We start from the raw sequence: 24,164 nt of genomic DNA on the forward strand, positions 1-24,164 counted from the left end.
CACACTACGTGGACCAGGACGAGGAGCACAGTCCCAGTCCCTTCTCTCGGAGTCTAGGGGAGGACTTGAGGCCGGGTGGAGGAGGGGCTGCTGGCGGCCGGAGGCGGGAAAGGAGATGAGTCTTTCAAGTTGCACGTTCGGGGCGCAAGGGAAATTGCATTAGTGGTGCCTTATGGCAAGGGCCTGAGGAAGTTCAAAGTCCGAATGGGGAAGATTTTGATGTCCATCCCATCCCAGAGTCCCCCGTTAAGCCTCAAAACACCCTGAAACCTCAGGGACCGCTACCACAACCATGGGCCACTTTCCAGACCCCTGCATTGCAGTCTACAGACCCCGACCTCTTTTGTGGCTCGACAAGACTCTGTTTACGAAAATCGCTTTCTTTCCCATTTTCCCCAAAGCAAAGGCCAGGTCAGGAAAATTACATGCCTTTTTCCCCCTTCCCAGAGAATAAAGTCGCCTGGTTGGCAGGGAAAGTCTTACAAGCCAATGATGCAGGGAAGACCGCACTGTTTGGGCCCCTTAATTGGCTAGCTTTGAACTCGGGTGGGGTGGGGGTGGGGCAGACCCAGCTCCGACTCCAAGAAAGAACTTAGTTCTGGTCTAGGACCCCGCAACGGTTTTCCAGCCATTTGCCGGAGATGGGAAAGGGTTAAGGGAGGACACTCCTATTTCTTTTTAGGGGAGAAGAATCCAGACCCTTGCTAGCACCCTAAACCCAGGACCTGACCTGGCCTCTAACCTTAAGGGCCGTTCCTAACTGGACCCCTACCCTCTCCAGAAATCTGCTCTGTCTTGGAAAAGCTGAAAGGAAGTCACTCAGACAGTTCGAGGGAAACCAAGTTTACTCTCCCCGGATGCTAACTAGGACTAATTCGTGTCATCACTGGGGTGTAGCCCGAGCACTGGGACTGCAGCCATTTGACATAGCTCTGACTTTACATGGGGCTGGTCCCTATGCCCACAGCTGCCCTGTTCCTGTAAGGCCACACTAACAACCTGAATGTCACAGAAGCTGCCTCCCCTCCCCCCCCCTCGCTCTAGCCCACAGATGACAGCTATGCTGACAACTCCTTAGGTGTGGCTGGTTTGGACTTGGGGGGGGGGGTGTAAGCCCGGGGGGGGGTGTAAGCCCGGGCCTGGGAAGCACTCTAAACAGCTTACTACCACTGGTCTGAGTATTCTGTGTGGGAAGTCTTGGATACCACCCCCAGTTCTGAGGCTTACCAGGAGGTCCAACCTTTTCCTCCCAGCAATCCTCTCACCAGTACAGCTGATCCTCTCCATACCCCCCTAACACCCCTTCTCTTCCCATTTTAGCTTAGAAGACAGGGAACCAGAAAGAGAATGGGCCTCTTCAAGGCCACACAAGAGTACTCCTTCCAGGTTTCAGATCCCTGCAGTCTGACCCTCCTCTCCCTGGACCCGGAAGCCACCTGGTGGTTATGATCCTAGTGTAGGGCCAACACAGCCAGCCGTGGACACATAACCACAGGTATGTACATTACACGTGGAGTCACTCTCCTACAGGCCCCTCTTCCTCTCAGAATGGCCTCCAGCAGACAGCACCCATTGTCCAGCTAGAAGCAAAAAGCCTGTACCTCTAACTTAGTTAAAACCCACTGGGTCCTGCAGGAGGAAATGGCCCAGTGAAGACTCCTTCTGGGGCACGGAGCAGAAGCCAGGTTTCAGTGAGCCACCTACAGACTTAGGCCCTACCCTGGCTCTGTTGCCTCTCCTACAAAAAACGAAAGTAGTCGCTGATTTGCAGCGTTCAGAGGACAGAGAGATAACAGATAGAGATAGCCCATAGAACCAAGACTCAGGGAGGACCGAATCTGAGCTTGTTTTCCCGCCTGTAAAGTGGGCTTCATGTTAACTCCTACCGGATGTGTTTATAAGATTAAATAGAGGCTTCTTCTTTACAAGGCCCTTGGAAATAGTGGCACACAGCACATACTAAATAGGCATGCATTAAACTAAAAACCCAACAACAGAAGCCTCAGCCTCCCGTGAAAAGGTGACCCAGATGGGCAGGAGGAGTGGCCAAGTGGTCTTGTTTGCACGGCCATGGGCACACACATCCCCCCCTAGCTTTGTAGAAGACTAACAACAGCAGCAGCAATGAACCCTATCACACACGCTATATATATAAATAAGTAAGTAAATAAATAAATAAATACTCTATTCAACTGCTAACTACTGTCAAACAAACAAACAAAAAAAATAGTAACAGAGTGAATGTGGTTAAATTCTCTCCCAGAGCCAAGTTTCTCCTTCTCTCTTCCCTCTCCTCCTTTCTCAAGCTACTTCCCTGAGAATGGGCCAATTCGCCATCCAGCATAAAGACACATCCCTAAAGGAGCTAGGGGATGCCCTTCTAACAGACCCATGTTTGAAAAGTCCAGTAAAATGGTGGACTACTGCTCAGAGCTGAAGCCACCCCTGTCACCGCTCTGGTTCTTATGGTTCATGACCTGTCACAAGTGACATGGGACCCTCTCTGGGAGATGAGTGAGTGGCCCCAAGCCTCAGGACTGGGCAGTGACGGCTAGCAAAGGGCCATCTGTCCTGACTCAGGATCGTAAGATCTAAGTTCAGACAAGCCAACAAATCTGTGGTGGCACTGCCAGCTCTTCCAGTGTCACCTCTGAGGCCAACCTTCCTCTGAGTGGCCCTGTAACAGCAGTTACTGATCTGGGGGCTAGGTGTACAGACCCACAATATCAGATAAAATTCACAGTAAACCACCCATTCTAGAAACCAGCAAAGATTATCCCGTTGTCCAGAGGGCTGAGACTCCCAGATGTGAGTAACTAGACTTACTGAACCCTCAGGTCCACAAAATAAAACAAACGATTTGTATTTGTGGGGTTGCAAATAATTGCAACACTAAGTATACAATAAAACATTTTCATAAATGAAAAAAAAAAAAAACATTTCCAACCCAATCCCATGGAAATTCGCACCTCACAGCTTGTTCAGATGCCTCCTGCCTCTCTCCAAAGCCTTCACAGGCAAGGGTCAAGTTTGGGGGGGCCTGAGGATTTGGCTACATCCAGACTTCAGCATGGGATTCAAATGTCATCCCAGGTGGAGTACAGAGGCACTGCCTGCTGCCTCCCAAATCTGCCAGCCCAAGGACAGACTTCCCTCTCCCTAAAGACATCTACCCAAGGGAGCCAGGCCAACCAGGGCTGACCCCCCTTTCCTGTGTGACTGCAGCAAGTCCTTCAATGTCTCTGAGAACCTTCAAAACCCAGTTCAGTTTAGGATTAGCTCTATCTGTTGGGAGGTTTGAAATTTAAGTCAGGAAACCCATCAGGCACAATGCGGAGAAGAGCCAGGCGTGACCTCTGTCTGGACCACCCAGCAGACATCCCATCCTGAGCCCTGAGATCAGGCCACCAGCACCCAACTCCCAATCTTCACGAAGGGCTCTGTCCCTCAGATGGAAGAACATGGGCCATTCCTCACTGCAGAGACAGAACTAATAATTAGTTGTTGGCGATTTAACAGTAAAAAAGAGAGAGAGAGAGATAATCCATACCACAATATACATGGATTTAACTAATCGTAATTTGGAGGGAAAATAACAACTCCAAATAGATCAAATGCAAGTGTTTTGAGGCGTCCTGCAAGTGGGGTTATCTCCAGCTTCCAGCACGAGCCACTTATTTTCTTTCTCGAACATCCAAAGTAATGTCTTCGCTTTTTTCGCAATGAGTTTTCTACATAGCCTGCAGTGAATATTCTCAGAGCAGCGTGTAAATCGTGGGGCTCATCGGGACCCTTTCCCTCCAGCACTGAGTGTCTGAGGCCATAAGCCAAGCCCTATCTATACAAGGGCTCTGCAGGCTCATCCTGGGCCCCTGCTCAGGCTTCTAGGGAAGACGCCATAGTGACAGCCACCTGTCGCCTCCAAACTAGGGATCTGCCACCTCCTGTCACCGCTACCCTAAATCTTACATTTCAGAAAACTGACATCTGAGGTTGGAGGAGCGTTAGGTCTCAAATCCAGGACAACTGGCCGAGACGCCCGTTAACTTATCAAAGTAGACCCTGGCCTCCATATTCTCCCAGCATCTCTCAGTCCCTGCTTGCTGTAGGGTCCTCCTGGCAACCCTTACCCTAAACTCCTGCCAAGGGACTGCATTCTGCCTTCCCTTCTCCGGGCTTCCCTGGCCCCTATATAACTCGGCCATTTTGGTTATGCCAGTCTCTTAGCTCAGGCTGCCCCTCTTGGTTGCTGTTTCTTCTCTTGCTTCCTCTCTCTCCTCAGGCCTGATTTGGTCTAGTCATCTTCTCTCTGGACTGTCTCTATCTCTGCCTGTTTTCTCTCTTGTATCTATAATAAAAATCTCAGTCCCTTGGGATCAGCTATGTCCTCTTTTTATTCCTTTTTTTTATTTTTTATTTTTTCATTAAGGGAGAAGGAAAATACAGCTGAGAGAGGGCAGTCTCCTCCCTGTTGGGTATCCTTTAGGGTGTGGACAAGGTGATAACAAGAAAAAGCCAATTTCCTTTGGAGGCCATCTAAGAAAATTCTGAGGAGAATGTAGAATCCACAGAGAGGAGCAGACTCAGCTCCAAGACTGAGAGAGTGGGATCCCCTTCACTGCCAAGCGTGCTCTCCCCTGCCCGTAGTCTGTCTCTGGCTTGACCTGCGCTGTGTAGTATATCCTAAAGCTTATTTCATTCAGTCCTCTGCAGGGTGCTAAAGAGCGGATGCAGGAAGAAACTGAGGAGAGGAGCCACTCACCCTCAGACCAGCCCAGGAGACACCACAGTCCCAGTCCCCTTCCCAGGATGAGGCGCTGAATGGTGTCACAACATGGCACCAGATAGAGGGGTGGACATGAACCCTCACCCGACTGTCTCACCCTGCCATTGCTTCTGGTGTCTGAGTGTCAGAACCCAGTTGATGATTCTACAGCTCTCAGGAAGCCATTCCTTTAAAAACCAAAGAATGTGTGGGGCTGGGGAGCAGATTGCCAGGGTGGACGATCTCGGGTGGGGGTGGGGGATGGGGAAGGGGGCAACATATGCGCACTGCACACGTGTATCGGGCCTGTGCCCTCCCCTGCACCAGGTACCCACACTCAGGTTGCAATCATCCTTAGCTGCATGCACAGATATGGAAACTGACTCTGAGGGCCAGGGAGCAGGGTAGCTTTACATCCTGTCTTTCCCACAAGGCTCCAGACCCAGTGAGCCCCCGCCTCTCCGTTGCTCCCATAGACAATCCCCCTCCCTTACAGTCAATGCTGTATCTCCTCATCCCTGACCCAGGTCACCTTAGGTACACGGACCTAGTGCCCGAGCAGAGTTCTTAACAGAGGCAGGGAGAGGCCACAGAAAGGAGTCGCGAGGGCCACACAGCACCTCCATGGGTGGTGTCATCACAGCATCCGTTGGGTCAGACCTCCAGGGCTTTGTTTCTGATCACCCCATCCCTGGGCTGCCCTTGAAACCAGCTGTCCGGGACCTCCTCTTCCATAGCAGAGGAGCAGCAAGAAGATTCCAAGACAACCAGCAACATGAAGGATAGGGCTGGTGTCTCCTCACACATACCCTGAGGGAAACCCTCCTAAGGGGACCAGCTAGGTGTTCAGTGAATGAATGAATGAATGAATGTCCTCCAGAAGCTGAGCTTTATAGCATCTTTCCCGTACCTTACTAATCCTCCCACAGAGCTGCTCTACCTGTGGCTTGCAACCCCCTTGGGGGTCAAGCAACCTTTTCACTGGGATTGCCTAAGATATTTACATATTCGCAGATAATTACAGCTATGGTTGGGGTCACCACAACATGAGCAACTGTATTCAAGGGTGGCAGCATTAGGAAAGCTGAGAGCCACTGCTCTGTCATTTAAAACAACAAAAAGATCACAAACTATAGCTATCATCTCCAAAAAGACCTTGCCAAGGCAAGGGGAGGGACAGAGTCAATCACACTTTGGTTGGACGAATGGCCAAATCCCAGCTCTGCTCTTACCCTGGAGACACAGTTAAGGACAAGGGGACTCTCACCTACAGAACAACATCTCTCCCCATCTCTGGGGCCCGAGGGTTGAGAGGAAAGGCTGCCCCACCAAAGCGAAGGCTGCAGACTTCAGAGCATCCCATTTGCCATCCCACCAATTACTCAGCCACAGTGGCCAGCTAGGACCAGAGTCCCAAGAACCAGCAGCCACCTGCTCACCAGCGGCTGGCAGGGGCCATCAAGGCCAGTGAAGACAGCAGCAGGACACAGAGCAGCAGGGAAGGGACCCTGAAGCCACAGGCGGGGCTAGGCGCAGGGGACCCATGGAGGCCAGTGTGCCAGGGATCTGGATAGCAGCTGTAAGGATTTCCGGGTGCCTGAGTGGAGAAGGGCCCGTGCTTCCTAGCTCCCCTCTTAAAATATAAAGACTCAATTATCTTTGAGCAGCTTGCTTTACACATGAATTGACACATTTATTTTACAATAAATAACTGAAAGTTATCTGTGTTTCCTTTACTGTTAATCTACAGAAATAATAAACAGGACTTGTCTACCAAGCTGCAAGGAATGCGGGGTCCTCGGAATTCAATTAAGCTAAAATAATTAATGCTCTCACCATATTAAATTACTTTATACATTTGAGCCACTGATGTTTTACTCTTTAATCTTTTCTTTCTGTTAAACGAAAAGAAAAAAGAAAAAGAGAAGAAGAAGAAAAGTTGGTACCCAAGTGGGGAAGGACCAGGAGACCCCGGGGTTGAAAGGAAGGGTGGGGTGGGTTGAAAGAAGAGGAATGGCCAGTTGTGGCTGACTCGGCATGCAGAGTGCTTTGTGCCTTTGTTTAGAATAACATTTTAAATGCTTTGAACAAACATATCTTCCAAAGGCTTATTTTACATATTTTCTTCTAGAACGAACAAATCCACTCCTCCCTCGCTCCTCTTGCCCCGACACTGAGCAGACGGTCCAAGGATATCTCCCGTCACGCATAAAATAAAAATACTGTGGGCCATTAACAGTATGAGGGGAGGGAACAGGGCAGGGGGTGGGGGGCAGAGGGAACGGAAGGATAAGGGCGAAGCTGTGGGGAGATTAAGAGTCTTTTGAAAAATCACATTTAGTTGCTTTCTTAAGCAAACTTCCCCACGGTGAACCGAAGGCTCTCGTTGGGAAAGACCTTCAACATAAAATGAGGATTTTGAGGCTGGGTCAGCAGATGAAAGCCAAGTAGGGACTAGCCACCCCTCAAAGGCTGCTGTGCACTGCAGACGCTGGGTGAGCGTCCCCACGCTCTTGAAATCTATCCCAAGTGGTATGCCTGGCAACACAGACAAGGGACAAGACACCCTTTTTGCCTTAATGTTGGAGGTGGTGTGCAGCCATGTCTGTCTGCCCCAGGCCTGGTTATGCTGCCAGGACACCCACCAGAAAGCCAAGCCAAGGCCAAGCTGGTCCACAGATTCTCCCCACTGCCCATCCTATGCCTGTGGGGGTATCAGATTCTCCCAGTGTAAGGTGGATAAGCTGGAGCCCAAATGTACGCAACTGAGGTGTGGAGGGGCTGGGCTGACAGTGACACGGAGTGCCTCTAGGGACCTGAGGTCCCGGCCCATGCTTTGTATCACCTCCCAAGAGGATGCAATGTCCCTCTCCCCTAACCCCCGTGTCCTAAGGGCTTCAGGACCCAAACACCTCCAGGACAGGCTCCACATTTCTCCATCTGATTGCTGCACAGCCGGACGGACACCCCCAGGAGAAAAGTTCTCCTGCCAAAGCTCTTCTGGAGTCCCCTTCCTCCATCATCACACAGGGTCTGCTAGGAGTATTCATTCCCCGTTAACAAAAGAGGAAAATAGGGCTCTAATTCTCAAGCTACCCAGCCCAAAGTCAAAAGGCAAGATGAACTCTAAAGCTCGCCTTGCTGTCTCATGGGGGGGGGGGGAGACACAGCAGAACGGGGTTTTCACATTCCCCAGAAGCAAAAACCTTTGGTTTGCACACTGCACAAAGGCTCCCCGGGAGACTCTAGCATGCCATGGTATAGCCAGGAAGGACATATGGCAGAGTTACCAAGTGGGAACAACCCACTGAAGGACACTGGTGGGACTTGGAACAGAGGCCCCACACGTGTTCTTCGGGTAGACAGACTAGCTGTCCAGGTAGAATCAAACAGCATGCCCCCTCCCCAAAAAAAAAAACCAATGTCCATTGTTCCCCCAGGGATTAGAAATCAGACAGATTCCCAAAACCTGAGGTTCAGGCAAAATGGGAAGCAGGCTCATGAAAAGAGGACCTACCCCCTTTTTTTCATAACAGGGGAAACTGAGTCCCAAGAGGAGGGTGGACAAGTGCCATGCATAAGGGCCTAGCAGGTACCGCCACACTCAGAGTCATCTGTGTTCTTCAACAATCAGCACAAAGGGGGGGGGGGTTGGGGCTGCTTCTGAACTCCATCTTAGAGATGAGGAAGCCACTGTTCCCAGGTTGGAAATGACAGAGTCCAAACCGAGCCTGGCTCCAAAGCCAGGGTCTGAGCCAAGATCACCAAGGAAGACAGGGCCAAGCCAACCTCCAGAATTCCATCTCCTGCTCCAGTCCACTTCTGGATTAAGCACAAGATAGAGTTTTCTCACCAAAAGCAGAGTAGCCAAAACACAACAGACAGGCCTCCTTCAGCCATCTTCCCCGGAGAGTCACCTGGAAGGTGGGCCCTCAGAAAAGGGAGCCCCCAGGTGGCGACCCAGAGGCCATCTGGAAAAGCCCTGGACCTCCCAAGAGTCGGTGCTTAAAAGTCAGGGAGTGGGACCAGCTGGGGAGGCAGCTCCAGCAGCCAAGTAAGCAAACACCATACCTGCAATGTTCTCCTGCTTGGGGCAGATGCCTTTCGTGGGTGACAGTAGGTGGTCATCTTCATCAGGGGTGACCTGGATCCCAATTTCCACTGGCTCAGACACTCTCCTGAGCTCAGAGCGAGAGGAGGGTGGAGGACTGCTCTTGTCCAGGACCTTGTCATAGCAGGGGCCCAAGCCTCCACACTGTTTCTTCTTGTGCTCTATAAAAACCAGGATGTCCCCCAGCGGGAAGTTCATCTGACACTGGCCACAGGTGAGTAGATCAGGGTCGGGGCCTCCCACCATCAGCCCCAGGCTGCTGGGCTCCTCTATCTCGAGACCCTCGTCTTCCTCGAGGATGGTAGCCTCCACATGGTCAGCCTCTGCTGGAGACAGAAAGGGGACAGGGGAGGGGCAGAGAAGACAGAGATGGGCTTAGGTCATCACAGATTGGTTCCTTCCACCCTTTCCCGCTTAGAGACAAGCCCCTCAACAGCCAGCCTCTGTGGCTCCCCGCATGTCCCCGGGGACTGGAGTTCACCCTCATAGCCCCGAGGTCAACACAACAGCACTGATTTGAGCTCCCTAGAGCATGCCCTGCATACGTGTGCACACGCATGCCACACACATGCCACACGCACACCCCGGCTGCCCACAACACCATCAGCTGGGGGACGACTCTCTCGCATTTCTGGGTATGTGAGTGTCACTCGGGGAGCTTCTCGCCCTGGATCAGTGATTTGGGAAGTCAAACATCAGCATTCCTTAAGCTGCCCACCACCGTGTTATTCCAATGGGCGGCCTGGTAGGAAGGTAAGGCTGTGTCCCGAGCCCTGGCTCCAGCTGGAGCCGAGCCTTCATCCCAACAGCTTTCATTCACGTTCAGGGCTTCCCTATTCATGAGCTTCCCACTCACATTCTTCTACCTGAGTCCTGGCCAGGCACCAAACTGGAAAACAGAAACCCAGACAGGCGCTGGAAAGCCAGTCTTGCCCAGAGGAGAAAGCACAGGTGCTTGGGACACGGAAGGGAAATGCTAGCTGAAAAGGCAGCCCTGGCTTCCCCCGCACCCTGCGCTCCTGCTCAGACCTCCAGACCCTCGTAAAATTCTCACTGCTCATCAACTCTCCATCTCATCCTTTCTGCCGGTCGGTTTTGTTTTCACTCCGAGAAAAAAAAAAAAACAAAACAAAACGGCCTCTTCAGACTGCAAAAATCACTTCTTGGCAGCTCTCAAACCACACTTTCAATGGGCTGGATGTTTTTAAATTTCTTCGGCAGTCACTCCACTTCCCCCTTGCTGTTTATGTTATTTTTCTGGAAGGGGCACAGGACCTAAATATTTTGAAGCTAATAAATGCCTCAAAAATCAGCCACTCCCTCAAGGGATCCTTAGAAGGCTCAGCAGCAAAGTGCCATAATAAATCAAAGGAAGTGGGCAGGGGAGTTCTGTGTCCCCCCTCAGGGTCTGGGCGACTCTAGCTAGGATTCTTCAGTGTCCGCCTTGAAGACAAGTGGCCAGGTCTTCCTTGAAGCTGGGGACAGCCACAGGTCTGCCACTGAGGAGGAAGATAAATTGTAAGCTGTCCAGCAATTAGGAACGGGTAGCGATTGGCACAGAGGAACTGAAGAGGGTGAAAAAGAGGAAGCGACATCCCATGGCAGTGGGGTTATTAAGGAGCCAGAGCCAACGTGGAAAACTGAAGCAAAATCGTCTGTGGTATCTCCAGGGCACATCTGAGACACCGCTCTATGTTTTCTGAATATAAGCTTGCTGGGGGCCTCGTGCGTGTGCAACACTGACTGTAGAACCTGAGGCAGGCGATGTAGAAAGAAAGGGCAGCTGGAGCCGTACAGGGAGAGGGGCAGGTACCACCAATGGGGATCACAGCCTGAGTCTCTCTCTGCCCGTGGTTACCGGGAGACAGGCAGGGCCCTCTGTGAATTAAACGTAGAAGACACGCACCGGAAAACATGGCAGTTCAGAAACACCCGGCGTGTGTGTAAATCCTAAGTCTGTTGTCTGTAGATCATTAATAACAACAACCGAGGGGAAAGAGAAAAAAGGAAAAAAAAAAAAAAAAAAAAGACAGGTAATGGTGCCATCCTCGCCACGCCGCCCAGAAACCATTAATTACACTTGAAAAAAGAAATCGGAGTTTACTTTAAAAGGAGCTCGAAGACAATGCTACGTAATTAATTTACCGATTTATCTTATGAAAAGCTACCCTGCCATGGTTAAAATGTAATCACAACCTTCAAGCTGAAGGTTCGAGGGAGAGACTGAATTCCCCGTAAACCGCTTGTCAGGACGGAAAAGGTAATTATTCGGTGCCTCCTCTCCCTTTAATAATCTAACATTGAGCAATACTGTTTATATTGAAAAGCTTGCACCTTTAATTACCAATTACATATACATAATTTCAGAGCCAAAGGAGAGGACTGTGCAAAGAGTCCTCCAGAAATATACGGATGCATTGTGCCCGCCTGGCACACAGGGAAGGAAGAACACTGACCGAGAAACAGGAGAAGGGTGTCAAAATAGTGTTTGGTCAGACAAGAAACAAAAAGGGACAAAGGAAATAAACTGAGAAGCAAAACAAAAACGGGGATGGGCGGGGGGCAAACTGAAATTGAAATTGAGAATTCAAACTGAGCAGGGAGAGGTGCTATCCTCGGAGGGATCCAGTGCCCGCCTCCAGCAGGCCTGGCAAGGCCTCTGCTCCTTACAGCCTTTGATAAAAGCAATAAGCCCACATCTCCAGCCAGTGCTGCTCTCCACAGCAAAGGGCTCCATTTTGCCTTTTAATTGAGTCTACCTTCCTTACTACTAATATTATTGATATTATTGTTATTATTATATCATTATTATTAATTACATCATTATTTTTAGCCTTTCCAGTCACGCCCACCCACCTGGACAGTTCTCATAGTATGAGTTCCATCCTCCTCCCTGTGAGGAGGTTTGAGGCCACAAAACTTCAAATCGACATTGTAACACAAACCAAAGAAACACAGACCAGTGTAAACATTAGTAAAGGTCATATATGACTGTCCACAGTATCCTTCCAGCTCCACTCCTCCTCTGACCAGGACTCCAAACCAGCATTCTTTCCTCTGTAATATCTGGTTATGTGTCTGTCTGTCTATCTTCTCTCTGTCAGTCTGTCTTTACACTACCCTCATGCAGTAAGCCCTGGGAACCCCAGTAATTGGGTGTGGAGATCTCCAATACCATTTATTACACTGCAGCGCTGAGGTCCCCCTTTACAGGCACGCCAACCTGGAGCACCCAAAGCCCTCCAGGCAGGCAGGGAGACAGGCAGACAGGCAGACAGGCAGACAGACAGACAGACAGACAGACAGACAGACAGACAGACAGACAGACAGACAAACTGTGCCAGCTCAGGCTTAGCTCAGAACTTAGATTTGGGCTTCCACTACTAAAGGAGTGAGGAAGAAAAGAAACCAGGAGAGATGTAAAAGCTACCTCCCCTCCCTCTTCCCAACTTGAAAGCAAAATGTTTGCCTGTGACATCAGGCTCGCCCTGCATGGGCTTTCCTCTCCCCACCCCCAGGCCATGTGTGGGGTCTCTGAACTCTGGCCTGTTGCTAATGATTCTCTCCTGAAGAAGGTGGAAAGGTCGACGCCCCTCCCCTTCACTCAGGCAGCAGAGTCCCACTGAACCCCAACTTCTGTGTTAGAGTGGATGGACCAGGCAACTGACTGGGCCTGGCAGCTCAGGGAGAGGCTCTCAGAGACACACCAAAGGCTGTGGTTTCATTTCCGCTGGCAGGCGGATATGGGCTGGGCATGTAGTGTGTGTGCATGTGTGTGTGTGTGTGTGTGTGTGTGTGTGTGTGTGTGTCTATGTGTGTGTGTCTGTGTGTCCCTTCTAAGAACTGTATCAATAACGGAAGAAAGAAAAGGGACAGAGCCTGCTGGCCAAGACCTGAGAACAAGGAGTCCGTCCCTCTGGGAAACCTGCTTGCCTGCCCTTTTCTGAAGATGTACATCTGGCCCAGACACTTGCATCTCCCAGCTCCGAATCACCTCGGAGGACCCAGCCTCTGCTTACACAGGCAGAGAGTCCCAAACGCACACAGAGAGAAGAGACAGATGAAAGCAGCCATTCCAACTTCAAACTCTAGAACTCGGGCCCCTCCCTCAACTTCATCCTGTAAACGCAGCCTTAACAAGTAAGGCAGAAAAGCATTCCCCTGAAAAGATGCGTGCTTTCCTGAAAAGCTCCAAGCGTTAGGCAGCCTGCAAACCATGACCATCCTCAATACACTTCGAGCAGAACAGGAACAGCAGTTGCTAAAATGTTTGACTCATTAAGAGGAAAATGAATGGACGGATGCAGCCGGCAACTTGCTCAAATGTAAGAGACCACAGGATTGGAGAGGGTTTTCAAATATTAAATGTAAGGCACATGAGCAAATACACACACACACACACACACACACACACACACACACACACACACGAGAGAGAAGAGTTAGATTTTCTTTTACAACAAAACCACATTTTATTTACAAGGCTGGGCCTCCTCCCAGCTGGTTAACGCATTTAGAGGCAATGAAATCAGGCTTCACAAATAATAATAGGCATCACTGTTAAGTGGAGGGGGACCCTTGATCCTAAGGCAAACTTCCCCAGTCTTAGCTCCCCTGGGAAGGAATTTGGGACAGAAGACAGAAATGAAGAGGAGCTGTTCACACTGGCTCAGCCAAGCAGCCACCAAGCCTCCATCAGAAGGTATTACCTAGCCTGAAAGTCCCTCTGTCACACAGATCCTAAGGCCCTGCCTGCCCTGGTCCATCAACAACTATCTTGCACCTGCCCCTCAGGGAATTCAAAGATCAGCTGTCCTCAGGCTGCAGGGTGTGTGCACTGCTACACACACACACACACACACACACACACACACACACACACACACACGAGTCCTGCATACACACTGCTGCAGGCACACACCACACACACTCCTACACTCACATTGCTGCAGACATACACACATATATACAGACACACACACACCTACACTCACATTGCAGACACAGACACACAAACAGACACCACACACACACACACACACACACACACACACGCACGCACACACACACACTCCTGCATGCACATTGCTGTAGACATGGTACATCATGGACTCCTGTCCCCCCTTTGCTTCTGATCAATTCCAAATCTCTATTCTTAATGACTAACCCACAGTAAGTACTGTTTCAATAAGGTAGGTGGAGACACTAAGGAAGGATTGGGGGTGGGGGACAGGTTGCTAAAACAGTGTGCCGCCAGCGTCACAGCCCCCACCACGATGCATATTCATGTTTACAAGAAATGTTCAGCATCCACTGAGCTCTGCCTCCTCTGACTGGAGACTTTACGCCGGCTACCCAGGAAGCCTTGGCCAGCTAGCCCATGCAAAGGGAGCCTCTCATTCTATTCTGAGTGGACACTCAGGAGGGGCCAAGACACCAAGAGACACAGCCACAGTAACACCACCTACACGGCACCCGGCAGAGCACAACACTTTCTGAGCTCCCATCAATTTTTAATTTATTAGATCCAAGGGAAAACAACTGCCATGGGGGCTGGGGGAGGGCTGACTGGGAGAAGGCAAGAGTCAGTTCTTGGGGAAAAAAAAAAATGATCTACGGCTGGATGATGCAAGGCGCTAGGACGACGACGAGAGGTTTTATGAAGTTCTCCAACTGAGGGAATAATGAAGTGCCCAGAGAGGAGATGGAAGCCAGAATGAGGCACGTGCTGAAAGGATTGTCCCTTTGGGGCCACAAAGGGTTAGTTCCCCAGCAGGCACCTCCAAGGACCTAAATAACAAAGTCCAGTGCAAGATCTATACATTCTACCCCACCACCTCTGCCCTGGCCATCAGGTCCTTCAGTGGATTTAGAAGTCCTGTAAGTCCCAGATGTCACTTCCCTGCATTCCCCTAAGACCCTCCAGAAGCCACCTCCCTGGAGGAATAGGGACACACACACACACACACACACACACCAGGCTGCCACCCTGCCTGCTTTATGTGTGCACACTACTCAAATTGAAATCTTCACATTTTTTGTTTGTTCATTCATTTGTTTGTTTGTCAAGACAGGGTCTCTCTATGTAGCCCTGGCTACCCCAGAGCTAGCCCTATAGACCAGGGTGGCCTCGAACTCAAGAGATCCACCTGCCTCTGCTTCCTGAGTGCTAGGATTAAAGGCGTGCGCCACCACACCCAACCTGAAATCTTCCCCATTTCTGACAAGTGGGATAAAGACCGAGAGGAATCAGTCAGCTCTGGATGTGAGGACAGAGTGGGTTTCTCCTCTGGGAAACTGACCAGGATTGGGGCTGACATGACCAATGTGGGGCATGATAGATCCTACTCAGCCTGGAGGTAGGGAGTTTCTGAGCCTCGAAGACGTCCTGGCTACAGGAGTATCCTCACTTATACAGCCTTGATTGACAGACTCTAGGTAGGGAAATCATGTGATGGGCACAGAGGACCCCTGTCCGCACAGACTGACCTATAACAGCCTCACCTTGGGGAAAGTCAGACTGATTAAGGACAGCCTCTAAACATCCTCTAAAATGCTCCACAGGATTAGTCCAAACCCCTCCCTTCCACTGCGCAAAAACACGGCTCAGGAGGCTAGATCCCCTCAAAACTAAGGAGGAATAAGGTAATTTACACTCAGACATTTTCACAGACCCTCACCACACCAAAAAGTTAAAATGAAAATCTACACCCGGGACAAATGAGAATGAATCAATGAATCAGCTTACGCTTTGATAAATAAAACAGCTGCCTTTTTAAAAAGAAGGAAGGGGGGAAGCATCAACGGTAGAACACCGTCTAAACACATCTACCCACGACACTGCAAGTGCCTTCCATCTTCAGAGCTACATCAGGGCTGGCAATGATTTGACAGAAGAGCGTTCTCTGTGGCCAAATGAGAGCATTTGTTTTGTTTAACATTTTGGGGTTTTCAGAGATACAGGGGGAGGATTTCCATGGGTACAGCGGACATAGGCTGTCTCTAGGGGGATCCAGATACTCAGAGATGGCAAGAAGCCCACAAGGGCAACGGCTTCTACCCACACCTCCTCTCTCCAGGGTAGAAATTTAAACATGACTCCAACTTGGTCCTCTTTCGTTTGCAGCAGTGCCCCTGTCTGAGCACTTCTTAGTGGAAGTAATATTGGCACTCGCTTTCTTAGGTCCCTCGGCATGCTATTCTACAAGGCCTCTTAGAACCGATCACAAATGTATTTGTATTTAGCAGTTCAGTAGAACAAGGTCGTAAAAAGTTACAGCAAAACAGAGGTTTTTTTTTTTTTTTTACTCTCTTTTTTACTTTGAAGTTACTTAATTTTGTGTGGTCTGGCATTTCATTGCAGTAAATAGCTCAAGCTGGCTAATTCCACACCCAAGCAAATTATCAGCTGCCACGGAGAATGAGAGAGAGAGAGAGAGAGAGAGANAGAGAGAGAGAGAGAGAGAGACAGAGACAGAGACAGAGACAGAGACAGAGAGACAGAGAGACAGAGAGACAGAGAGACAGAGAGACAGAGACAGAAACGGAGAGAAACGAAATTCTGGAATATCAGCAACTACACAAAAGACTTGCATATGTCAAAACACCATCCAGAGTCCCCAGAACACAGCAGAACACAGCTCTGTTCACAATCTAGCACCATTCTGACAGGAACCAAGAGGCCACGGAGCTCGCTCGCCTCTCTCACTAGCTCCTGAGGAGAGAGAGCACAGAGCTATGTCCACCTGACAGCCTGCTTCCAGCCATTCTTAGTCACATCCTGGGAAAACCAAGCACTCGGAGTCCACAAACTAGAGGCCTGGGGAACAGAATGTGGGCAAATCTCACAGGTCTGCATGGAGCTCCCAAGGATGGCAAAGCAGATTTGTGACATCTGGGGAACCTGCCCCCTGACACCCCCCTCCCCAGGCAGGACCACATGAGCCATAGTAGGAACAGCTGTATGACACAGGACCACCGTCCCAGCTTTCTTCTCTGTCTCCTCCCGACAAAGCAGAAGCAAGTATGCCTACAGCTAATGAACTCTTCAGGGCAGGGTGCTCCGCCAGCATCAATACCTTGATCATGATCAGGTGGTGCAGGGTACAGCCCCCCCCAAAAAAAAAGAGTTCATTTTTCACCTCTCCTCCCCAGATGTGACATCAGCATTAACTTGGAGACCCAAATCCTTGGAGAGTTTAAGCTAAAAGAAAGGCTCAACCAGGCAACCAAAAAGAGTCCTTCCCTCATGACAGAGAGGCTCTCAAGGGAAAACGTCTAGCTGTCGCTGTCCTATCACCCCTTATCATTTTTTTTTAAACAAATTGAATGTCTGTGTTGGTGTGTAATCATAGTATGGGAAGGTCCCCAAATTCCAAGGCAAATGATTGGGGGAATTAAAAAGAAAGAAGCAAGACAAAGCAAACACACAAACAAACAACGCAGTTCTCTGTAGGCCACAAGCCATTGCCCAGACCCAAGACTGAGAGATCCTGTGTTCTTTATCTCATAGCTACCCTGTGTTTACCTCCATGGTATGCTTACAACTGGCCAGACGCAAACATTAAATGAAGTAGAGACACCATCAGATAAATGGCTGGCCCTCTTCCTCCAGCTGATGACAGCTAAGGCTTTTGTCTGACCTAATTTATTTCTCTTTCAGGTTAGAATAAAGCACTTTTCCTGTGTCAGGGCAAGCTTTTCACCTCATCCACTGAACTCACGCACACGACTCCAGTTCACTGCGCTGTCTGCGGATTTCAGGAACTCTAAAGCTAAGACATCGTAGATCTAGAAACCCCACAATCAACACATACATATCCCCCGGCACTAAATCACATGTTTGGGGAGAGCGGTGGAGCATCACGACATACCATCTAAGAAGGGAACTCTCTGAGGTGAAAGGTGCGCTGGCCCCCGCGAGCACACACTGCTTGCAAACAAAATCACCCGCACTGTTTGAATTATGCTCTATCGTTAGGGAAAGGGTGCTTCCACCCTTAGTTCTGTGGACTCGCTGTGGAGAAGATGGGATTGAGGGTTGGCATCAAATCGGAGCCGAAAGGATCACCATCTATCAGGTTGTCTTGGGTCCACGACCCCTTCAGCAACAATTCACAGTGGTTCCCCACCTCCGGGGAACACTTGCTAAGATGAGCCACCCCTAAAATGATGACCGCTCTTCCCAGACTCCCTAGGTGGACTGTGAATGCTTAAGCAACAAAACGCAACGTTCAGAATGTCAAGACCATGGACAGACCAAGGCGGGAGAAAAACACTCATTCAGGAATAACAATTTTAATTGTTTAAAAAGAAAAGGAAATTGGAGGAAAAGAAAAGCCACCTCCCCACCTGCCAGGTAAGGAGGGGTTTACAAATCGATGGCAATGGCTTGAAAATAGATTTCTCAAACTTATATTCTCATTTTGTCCTGCAAAAAAAAATCTCTGCAGGAAAATCAATATTACAACTTCACGCTTAAGACATTTTTGCAGCGACACAAACTGCAGCCGCTGCTGTTGCAGCCCGATGTGCTGATGGACGCGGGTTCCCAGGCACAGCGGCCGAGGCACCGCAGCCATGACACGGGCACCGAGCGCCCCCTAGCTGCCGAGAAGCGCTAGGCGAGGCTTGGAGCATCAGGCGTTTTACCCTTAACCAAAAGCAAATTCTACCCAAAGTTTACTTTGGAAAGTATTTTATCACAGCAAGCGACAGAGAGTGCAAGACGATGAAGACAGGAGGTGCAAAATGGATGGATAAAGGTGAGGAGGGTCGATCAGGAATCAGGTGTGATTAGGCGTTCAAAACCTCCTTGCTGCTGTAGGAAACTGGAGTCCGTAAGCAGACTGTTTACATGGGTCCATTTCACCTGAGATTACTACTGTCAAATGCATCATCGAATGCTGATCTTTCCTCTGGACAAGGAAGAGATGCTGGGTCCTTTAGTGTTGCGCTGGAGTGCATCTAACCATCGAATCCTAATCTTTCCAAGTCTCTAAGGCCAGCTCCCCGGGACTAAACCCCAAGACTGAACAGCTGACTTTTATATATATATATATATATATATATATATATATATATATTGTTATTGTTATGAAACACCCTGAAGACTAGATAAAATTTGCCAAAGCCAAGGCTCATGCAGATAGCAGGCTTCCCCCTCCAAACAAGAAACAAGCAGATATACAAAAATCTTTGAATAAGAGGGGAAAAAAATCGCCTCTGAAAATATGGGGGCTGTTAAAATGTGTTCATGGCTGTCTTCACTCGGGTGCGAATTACAAATGAACAAAATCAACCTGGCATGACACCTCTGACGAACACGTTTCTAATTCTCCCGTGGAATCCGAGTTGCTGACATACCACACTTCAAACGACACGGGGTTCCCTTCTGTGCAAAGGGCAGACAAACTTCACTGCCCCTACCCGACTACCAAAAAGAGAAAAAGAAAAAGAAAAGAGAAAGAAAGAAAGAAAGAAAGAAAGAAAGAAAGAAAGAAAGAAAGAAAGAAAGAAAGAAAGAAGGAAGGAAGGAAGGAAAGAAAGAAAGAAAAAGAGGGCCTGTGTCCTATGAATTTATCAGAGGCGCAGTTTAGTGTGGTAAGTGGACCATTAGAGGTATACTGTACCCTAGGGTTCAGACAATTGTCAACGTAGCCGCCTTTAAATCACACAACCACCACAAAACCCAATCTGAAGAGGCTAGCATTGAATGGATACAGCCAGCCTAACTTTCTGCGGCAAATCTTGGGTCTCTGGCTGCTGTGCATGATCAGGAGTGCATACAGAAAATTTGTTATTCTTCCTTGGGAACCTGTTGGTGGGTTATTGAAAAGTTGGCTTCATTAAGGGCTTGTATAATTGACCACTCCATTTTACCTCCACATTTGCCCAGAAAAACCTTTGAGCTTTTCCACAGACCTCAGACTGCATTTCCTTCTGCCTGACCCTGCCTGGCATGGCTGGTACAGGCCCTTCCCTCTGCCTGACCAGCGGCTGCCTCCTGCCTTACCTCCCTACCACCGTTCCCCAGGCTGATCTGTGTTTGTTTTTCCTAATGTCTGTGTCTGCCCTCCTGTTTGAAAAGCCGCATCCATCTGGGTCAAACATTTTGAAACAAACCAGAAGCCCAGATCTCCTTTTCAAGCTGTCTCCCACCTCCTGAGCTACCTCAGTCCTCTTCCTGCCCATCCTGCCTGTAACCGGAACATGTTTCTCCTACCCCGGGAAACATACACCAAGATCAGGGATGCCGTTTCTGGGTTTTTTCTGGTTTCCTAGGCCATCAGTGATTCTAAGTTGCATCACCTCCAAAGAGCCTTTAGCTGCTGCCCCACAGGCCCAAGGCTGCCACCCAACTGAAAACGATCCGCTGCGTTTTAGACGGTTTCCTTCAGATCTGAAATCTCACATGGGAGTGACTGCCTATAGGGGCTGAGATAACACCTGCTCAGCTGGCCAGTCCTTTTGCAACCAGGCCTCCTGTATCCCCTGCTTCATAGCTAGTCACATTCCCCAGGCCACACTGTATCTCCTGCATCCCTGTCTTGCCCCTACTGAGGCTGTTTTTCTGAACACCATCCTCTCGGCTCTCCTTGCTTACCCCCCTGAAACAATGCTCAGGCTCCCAGGGTCTCCAGGGTCCCCAGAAGGCAGGTAGACTTGCTCAGCAGCCTGGCCTCCTGCCTCTCTCTCCCCCCCAAGCACTTCTCTGCCTTCTCTGCCTCTGCTGCAGGTCAGCTGGCTTTGCCCAGCTGCTCTGAGCAAGGGTGAGACAGAGAACCAATGCATGGAAGGATGTCACACGAAGCACCCCTCACCCCCCAGACCCAGCTGCCACCCACCCCTCTGCTCAGAGCTTGTTCAGGATGTCCCAGGGATACCCAGAGAGGGACAGCAAATCTATCCGCTTTTCCCCTAATACTGCAAATGCTCCAGTGTCTGGGGGGCTACCAGTTTCTCCCCCTTCCCACGGACTCTCTCCCCTCCTCAAAAACAATTCTGGTAATTATACAGAGGATGGGGGTGACGGCCAACTGCCTCCCGGACAAATTAGGGTCTGGAAGTGCAGAGGTTTTAACAACCACTTCACCTAAAGGTAGGAAGGGACTGTAAAATAACCGTGGCTGCAGCATACTAAAGCAAGAAAATAAAAGTCGAGTGGTCAAAAGGATCTTGATGAGACCAGGCTCAAATCTGGTTGCAAAACATTTTGTTTTAAATGCAACCAGCAAGTCTCCTTTGACATTACAACATTGAAAATAATAATAATAATAATAAAGGAGACTCCCCTTCTCTCCTCCCCTTAAGAGACATCCCTCTCCCAAGAACCTCACTTTAATATATATGCCCCCCAAGATAATAATAACAACAATAACAACAACAACAATAATAATAAACGCACAAATTCTTACTAACGTGTCTGCGGTAACAAAGGAGAGGGAACAGCAATAGCTTCGAGCAGATGGCTCCTGTGCTGGGTTGGAGGGGAGGGGAGAGCCCCTTTATATATTTATTTATTTATTTAAATTCTTTAAAATATAACATAAATATTCGGCTCTCGACTGCAGGGCAGCCAGTCCTCAGCGGCGGCCGTCATTCACAGGCTTCTCCAGCTCCAGAGCGGGGAGCCCGGCCCCAACACAGCGAGGTGAGCGAAGGATTGCAAGATTACAACCTGCCTGAAGTCTCGATGGCACCCAGAGGAAATTTTATTTCTATTGCAATAAAAAATTTAATAAATAAAAAGCAACCGCGACCAAAAAAAAAAAAAAAACCCGCGGGAGAGAGACTCGCGCAGGCTGCGGCCGGGGCTTCCCAGAGCTCTGCAAGCCGACCTCGCCGGTGGCAGCGCGGGGACCCGGCTGGCTCTGGGAGAACTGTGTACCTGCGCGGCTCGCGCTGGCGTTTTCTTTTCTAAATGAACCCAGCTGGGGCGGTGGAAGCTGCTGAGTGTCTGCCCTGCTGTCTGACTTTGCAAGCCCCTCCACTTGCTTGAAATCCGGCGGATTTGCACCGCGACCTGCCTTGTTTATTTAGATGGGGAAGATGAAAGATACAGAGATAGAAAGATGGATAAGAGAATGATAGGTATTTTCTCCCCTTCCTTTTTTTCCCTCTTCATTTTTACTGTTATAAGAGCATCCCTTTTTTTTCCCACTCATGACTCTTTTTTTTTAACTCGTGGCGGGGATTTTTTTTCACCAACCCAAAACCTCCCCCCACACCTTTTTTTTTTTTTTGAGTTGGGGGGGAAAGAAGACAAGACCGTCCCAGGAGACGGAGGTGGGGAAATGAGGAGGGGGTGCTCCAGCCCAGCAAACAGCTGCGCAGCTGGATTCTTTTGCAAATAGCGAGAGGAGGGGAGGGGACGGCGGCTTCGGAATCCTAGCAGCGGCGCGGTCGGCGCCCTGCCTGGCGGGGCGCAGCGACCGGGAACCCGAAGCCCGCGGCCACCTCTTTCCCCTGCGGGTCCCCGGGTCCAGGGCGCTCTCGGGGCTCCGTCCGCCCGCTCCTCCGAGCGCGGACCCACGCGCTCGCCAACTTTTCCCGGCTCCCCCTCCCCCTCCGCTCCCCGGCCCCCTCCCCCTCCTCTCCAAACCCCGCCACCAGCGCCGCCGCCGCCACACACGCCGCTTGGAGGGCCGAGCGTCCGGCCGGGCTCGGCGCGCACAGCCGCCTGCAAGCCTGCGCGCCCCCTCCCCAGCCCGGAGCCCACGGCGGCTGCCCCCGGCTGCAGAGAAACTTTCCCAGAACCCCACGCTCGGCCGCTGCTCCCGGGTTGGTGTCCCCAGCCCCGAGCGCCCGGAGCCCCAGCCGCCGGCCCTTCGCGCGTGCGGCAGACACTTACGGGTGATGAGTTCCCTCTGGGACAAGTGCTGCGGGTTGCCCTGTTTGCGGCGGGACATTGCCCCGGCATCTATTCTGGCATCGCCCGGAAAGCTGCACAGATGCGGGCCGGGGAGGGGGTCAGAGCCGCCGCCGCCGTCGCCGCGCCTCCTCCTCCGCCCGGGTTGGTGCCTCTGCCCTTCCTCTCTTCCTCTTCCTCCTCCTCTTCTTCTTCTTCGTCTTTATTTTGCTCTTTCTTCTGGGCTGTGTTTTTGTTTTTGATTTTGCAAAAAGAAAAAAGAAAAAGCCAGGAAGATGGCTTGCTCTAAAATAGAGAAAAGGCTAAAATAAATTATAAAACTGCTGTTGCTCGCCGAGGGCTGGCCGGTTTCTTTAAAAATATATTCTTTTGGAGGAAAAATATCTCTCACACTTCTTCAAAGTGCTTGGCCTCTTAGACTTGTAAATGTCTTCTTGAAGTTACGCCGGGTTTTGCACCGGCCTCTGACACTTTTCTTTCGGGGTCTGGTAGGTGGAACGCGCACTTCCACCCAAGGGGAGGGGGGAGGAAAAAATGCAAACAAATTTCAAAAAAGCCAAAAAAAAAAAAAAAAGGCAAAGAAAACTTGGGGACTTGTCTCGTACCCCCTCACCCCGCCCCCTCAAAAACCCAAAAGCAATGAAAAACTGCCTTGGTTCGGCTCTTTCTGGGTTTTCTGCGCGCTGCCTGCTTTTTTTCTTTCTCGGAGGCTGACCCCTCCGAGGCTCTGGGGGACTCCGGGAGCGGCTCCTTCCCGGGTCACCTGGCAGGCTGGCGCCGGCCGGAGGGGCTGCGGATCCCCGCGTGCGCTCCCCAGCGCTGCCCGGCGCCGCGGGCCCAGGGGGAGCGGGGCTGCGGGGCGGCTCGCCCAGTGCGCCCGGGTCGGTGCGGGCGTGGACGGGAGCTATAGATTGCAACGTGAAGATGGCGGAGTCCGGGTTCTCCGGGAGCTCTCGGTCTCTCTGTGGCTGGGGCTGCCTCTGTACAATGGGATAAAATTCAAGTTCAAGTGCGGACGTGACGTTTAATCTGCTCTAGAGACAAAAAGACCCAGAGAGTCGGAGCACTGGGGGCGACTAGCGGTGGCTTTTTAACATTGTACCCTGTAAGAGAACAAGAAAGCACACACCGAGACACGCGCGCGCGCACTCACACACACACTCGCCAGTGCGCACACCCGCAACCCAGGCCGGCCGGCCACACGTGCAAACTACTGTTTTTGTGAGCTGGTCTTATCACCGAGCACCGGCTGCGCAGAAGGGGGGTGGGGGATAAATAAAATAAAATCTTGTCGCCACTCACTCTTCCTCCCCCGGGAGCCGGACTCCCTGAGAAAGGGGGCGGAGTGCTGTGTGAGTAACTGAGGTACACTGAGTCCAAGCAAGTCCAAACCCACCCACTCGAGAAGGAGGGCTGGA

General features: G+C 50.5%; 1 protein-coding gene across 5 annotated transcripts in view; it reads right to left on the reverse strand.

The window, feature by feature from the left end:
• Bcl11b (BAF chromatin remodeling complex subunit BCL11B) overlaps positions 1 to 23,731 on the reverse strand; it is a 90,714-nt gene extending 66,983 nt beyond the window's left edge. For 2 of the 5 annotated variants that reach the window (XM_021201724.2, XM_021201722.2), the window contains exons 1-2: positions 22,729 to 23,731; positions 8,837 to 9,199 (exon numbers count right to left, since the gene is read on the reverse strand). In XM_021201724.2, the coding sequence (XP_021057383.1) occupies positions 8,837 to 9,199; positions 22,729 to 22,786 (421 nt within the window). In that variant the 5' untranslated portion in view covers positions 22,787 to 23,731. Of the gene's footprint in view, positions 1 to 8,836; positions 9,203 to 22,728 lie in introns of those variants that run through there. The other 3 variants (XM_021201723.2, XM_021201720.2, XM_029540765.1) reach the window with 2 other exon arrangements.
• Between the last annotated feature and the right edge of the window lie 433 nt (positions 23,732 to 24,164).

This window comes from Mus pahari, chromosome 7 (assembly GCF_900095145.1).
Source record: "Mus pahari chromosome 7, PAHARI_EIJ_v1.1, whole genome shotgun sequence".
Taxonomy (NCBI): Eukaryota; Metazoa; Chordata; class Mammalia; order Rodentia; family Muridae; genus Mus; species Mus pahari.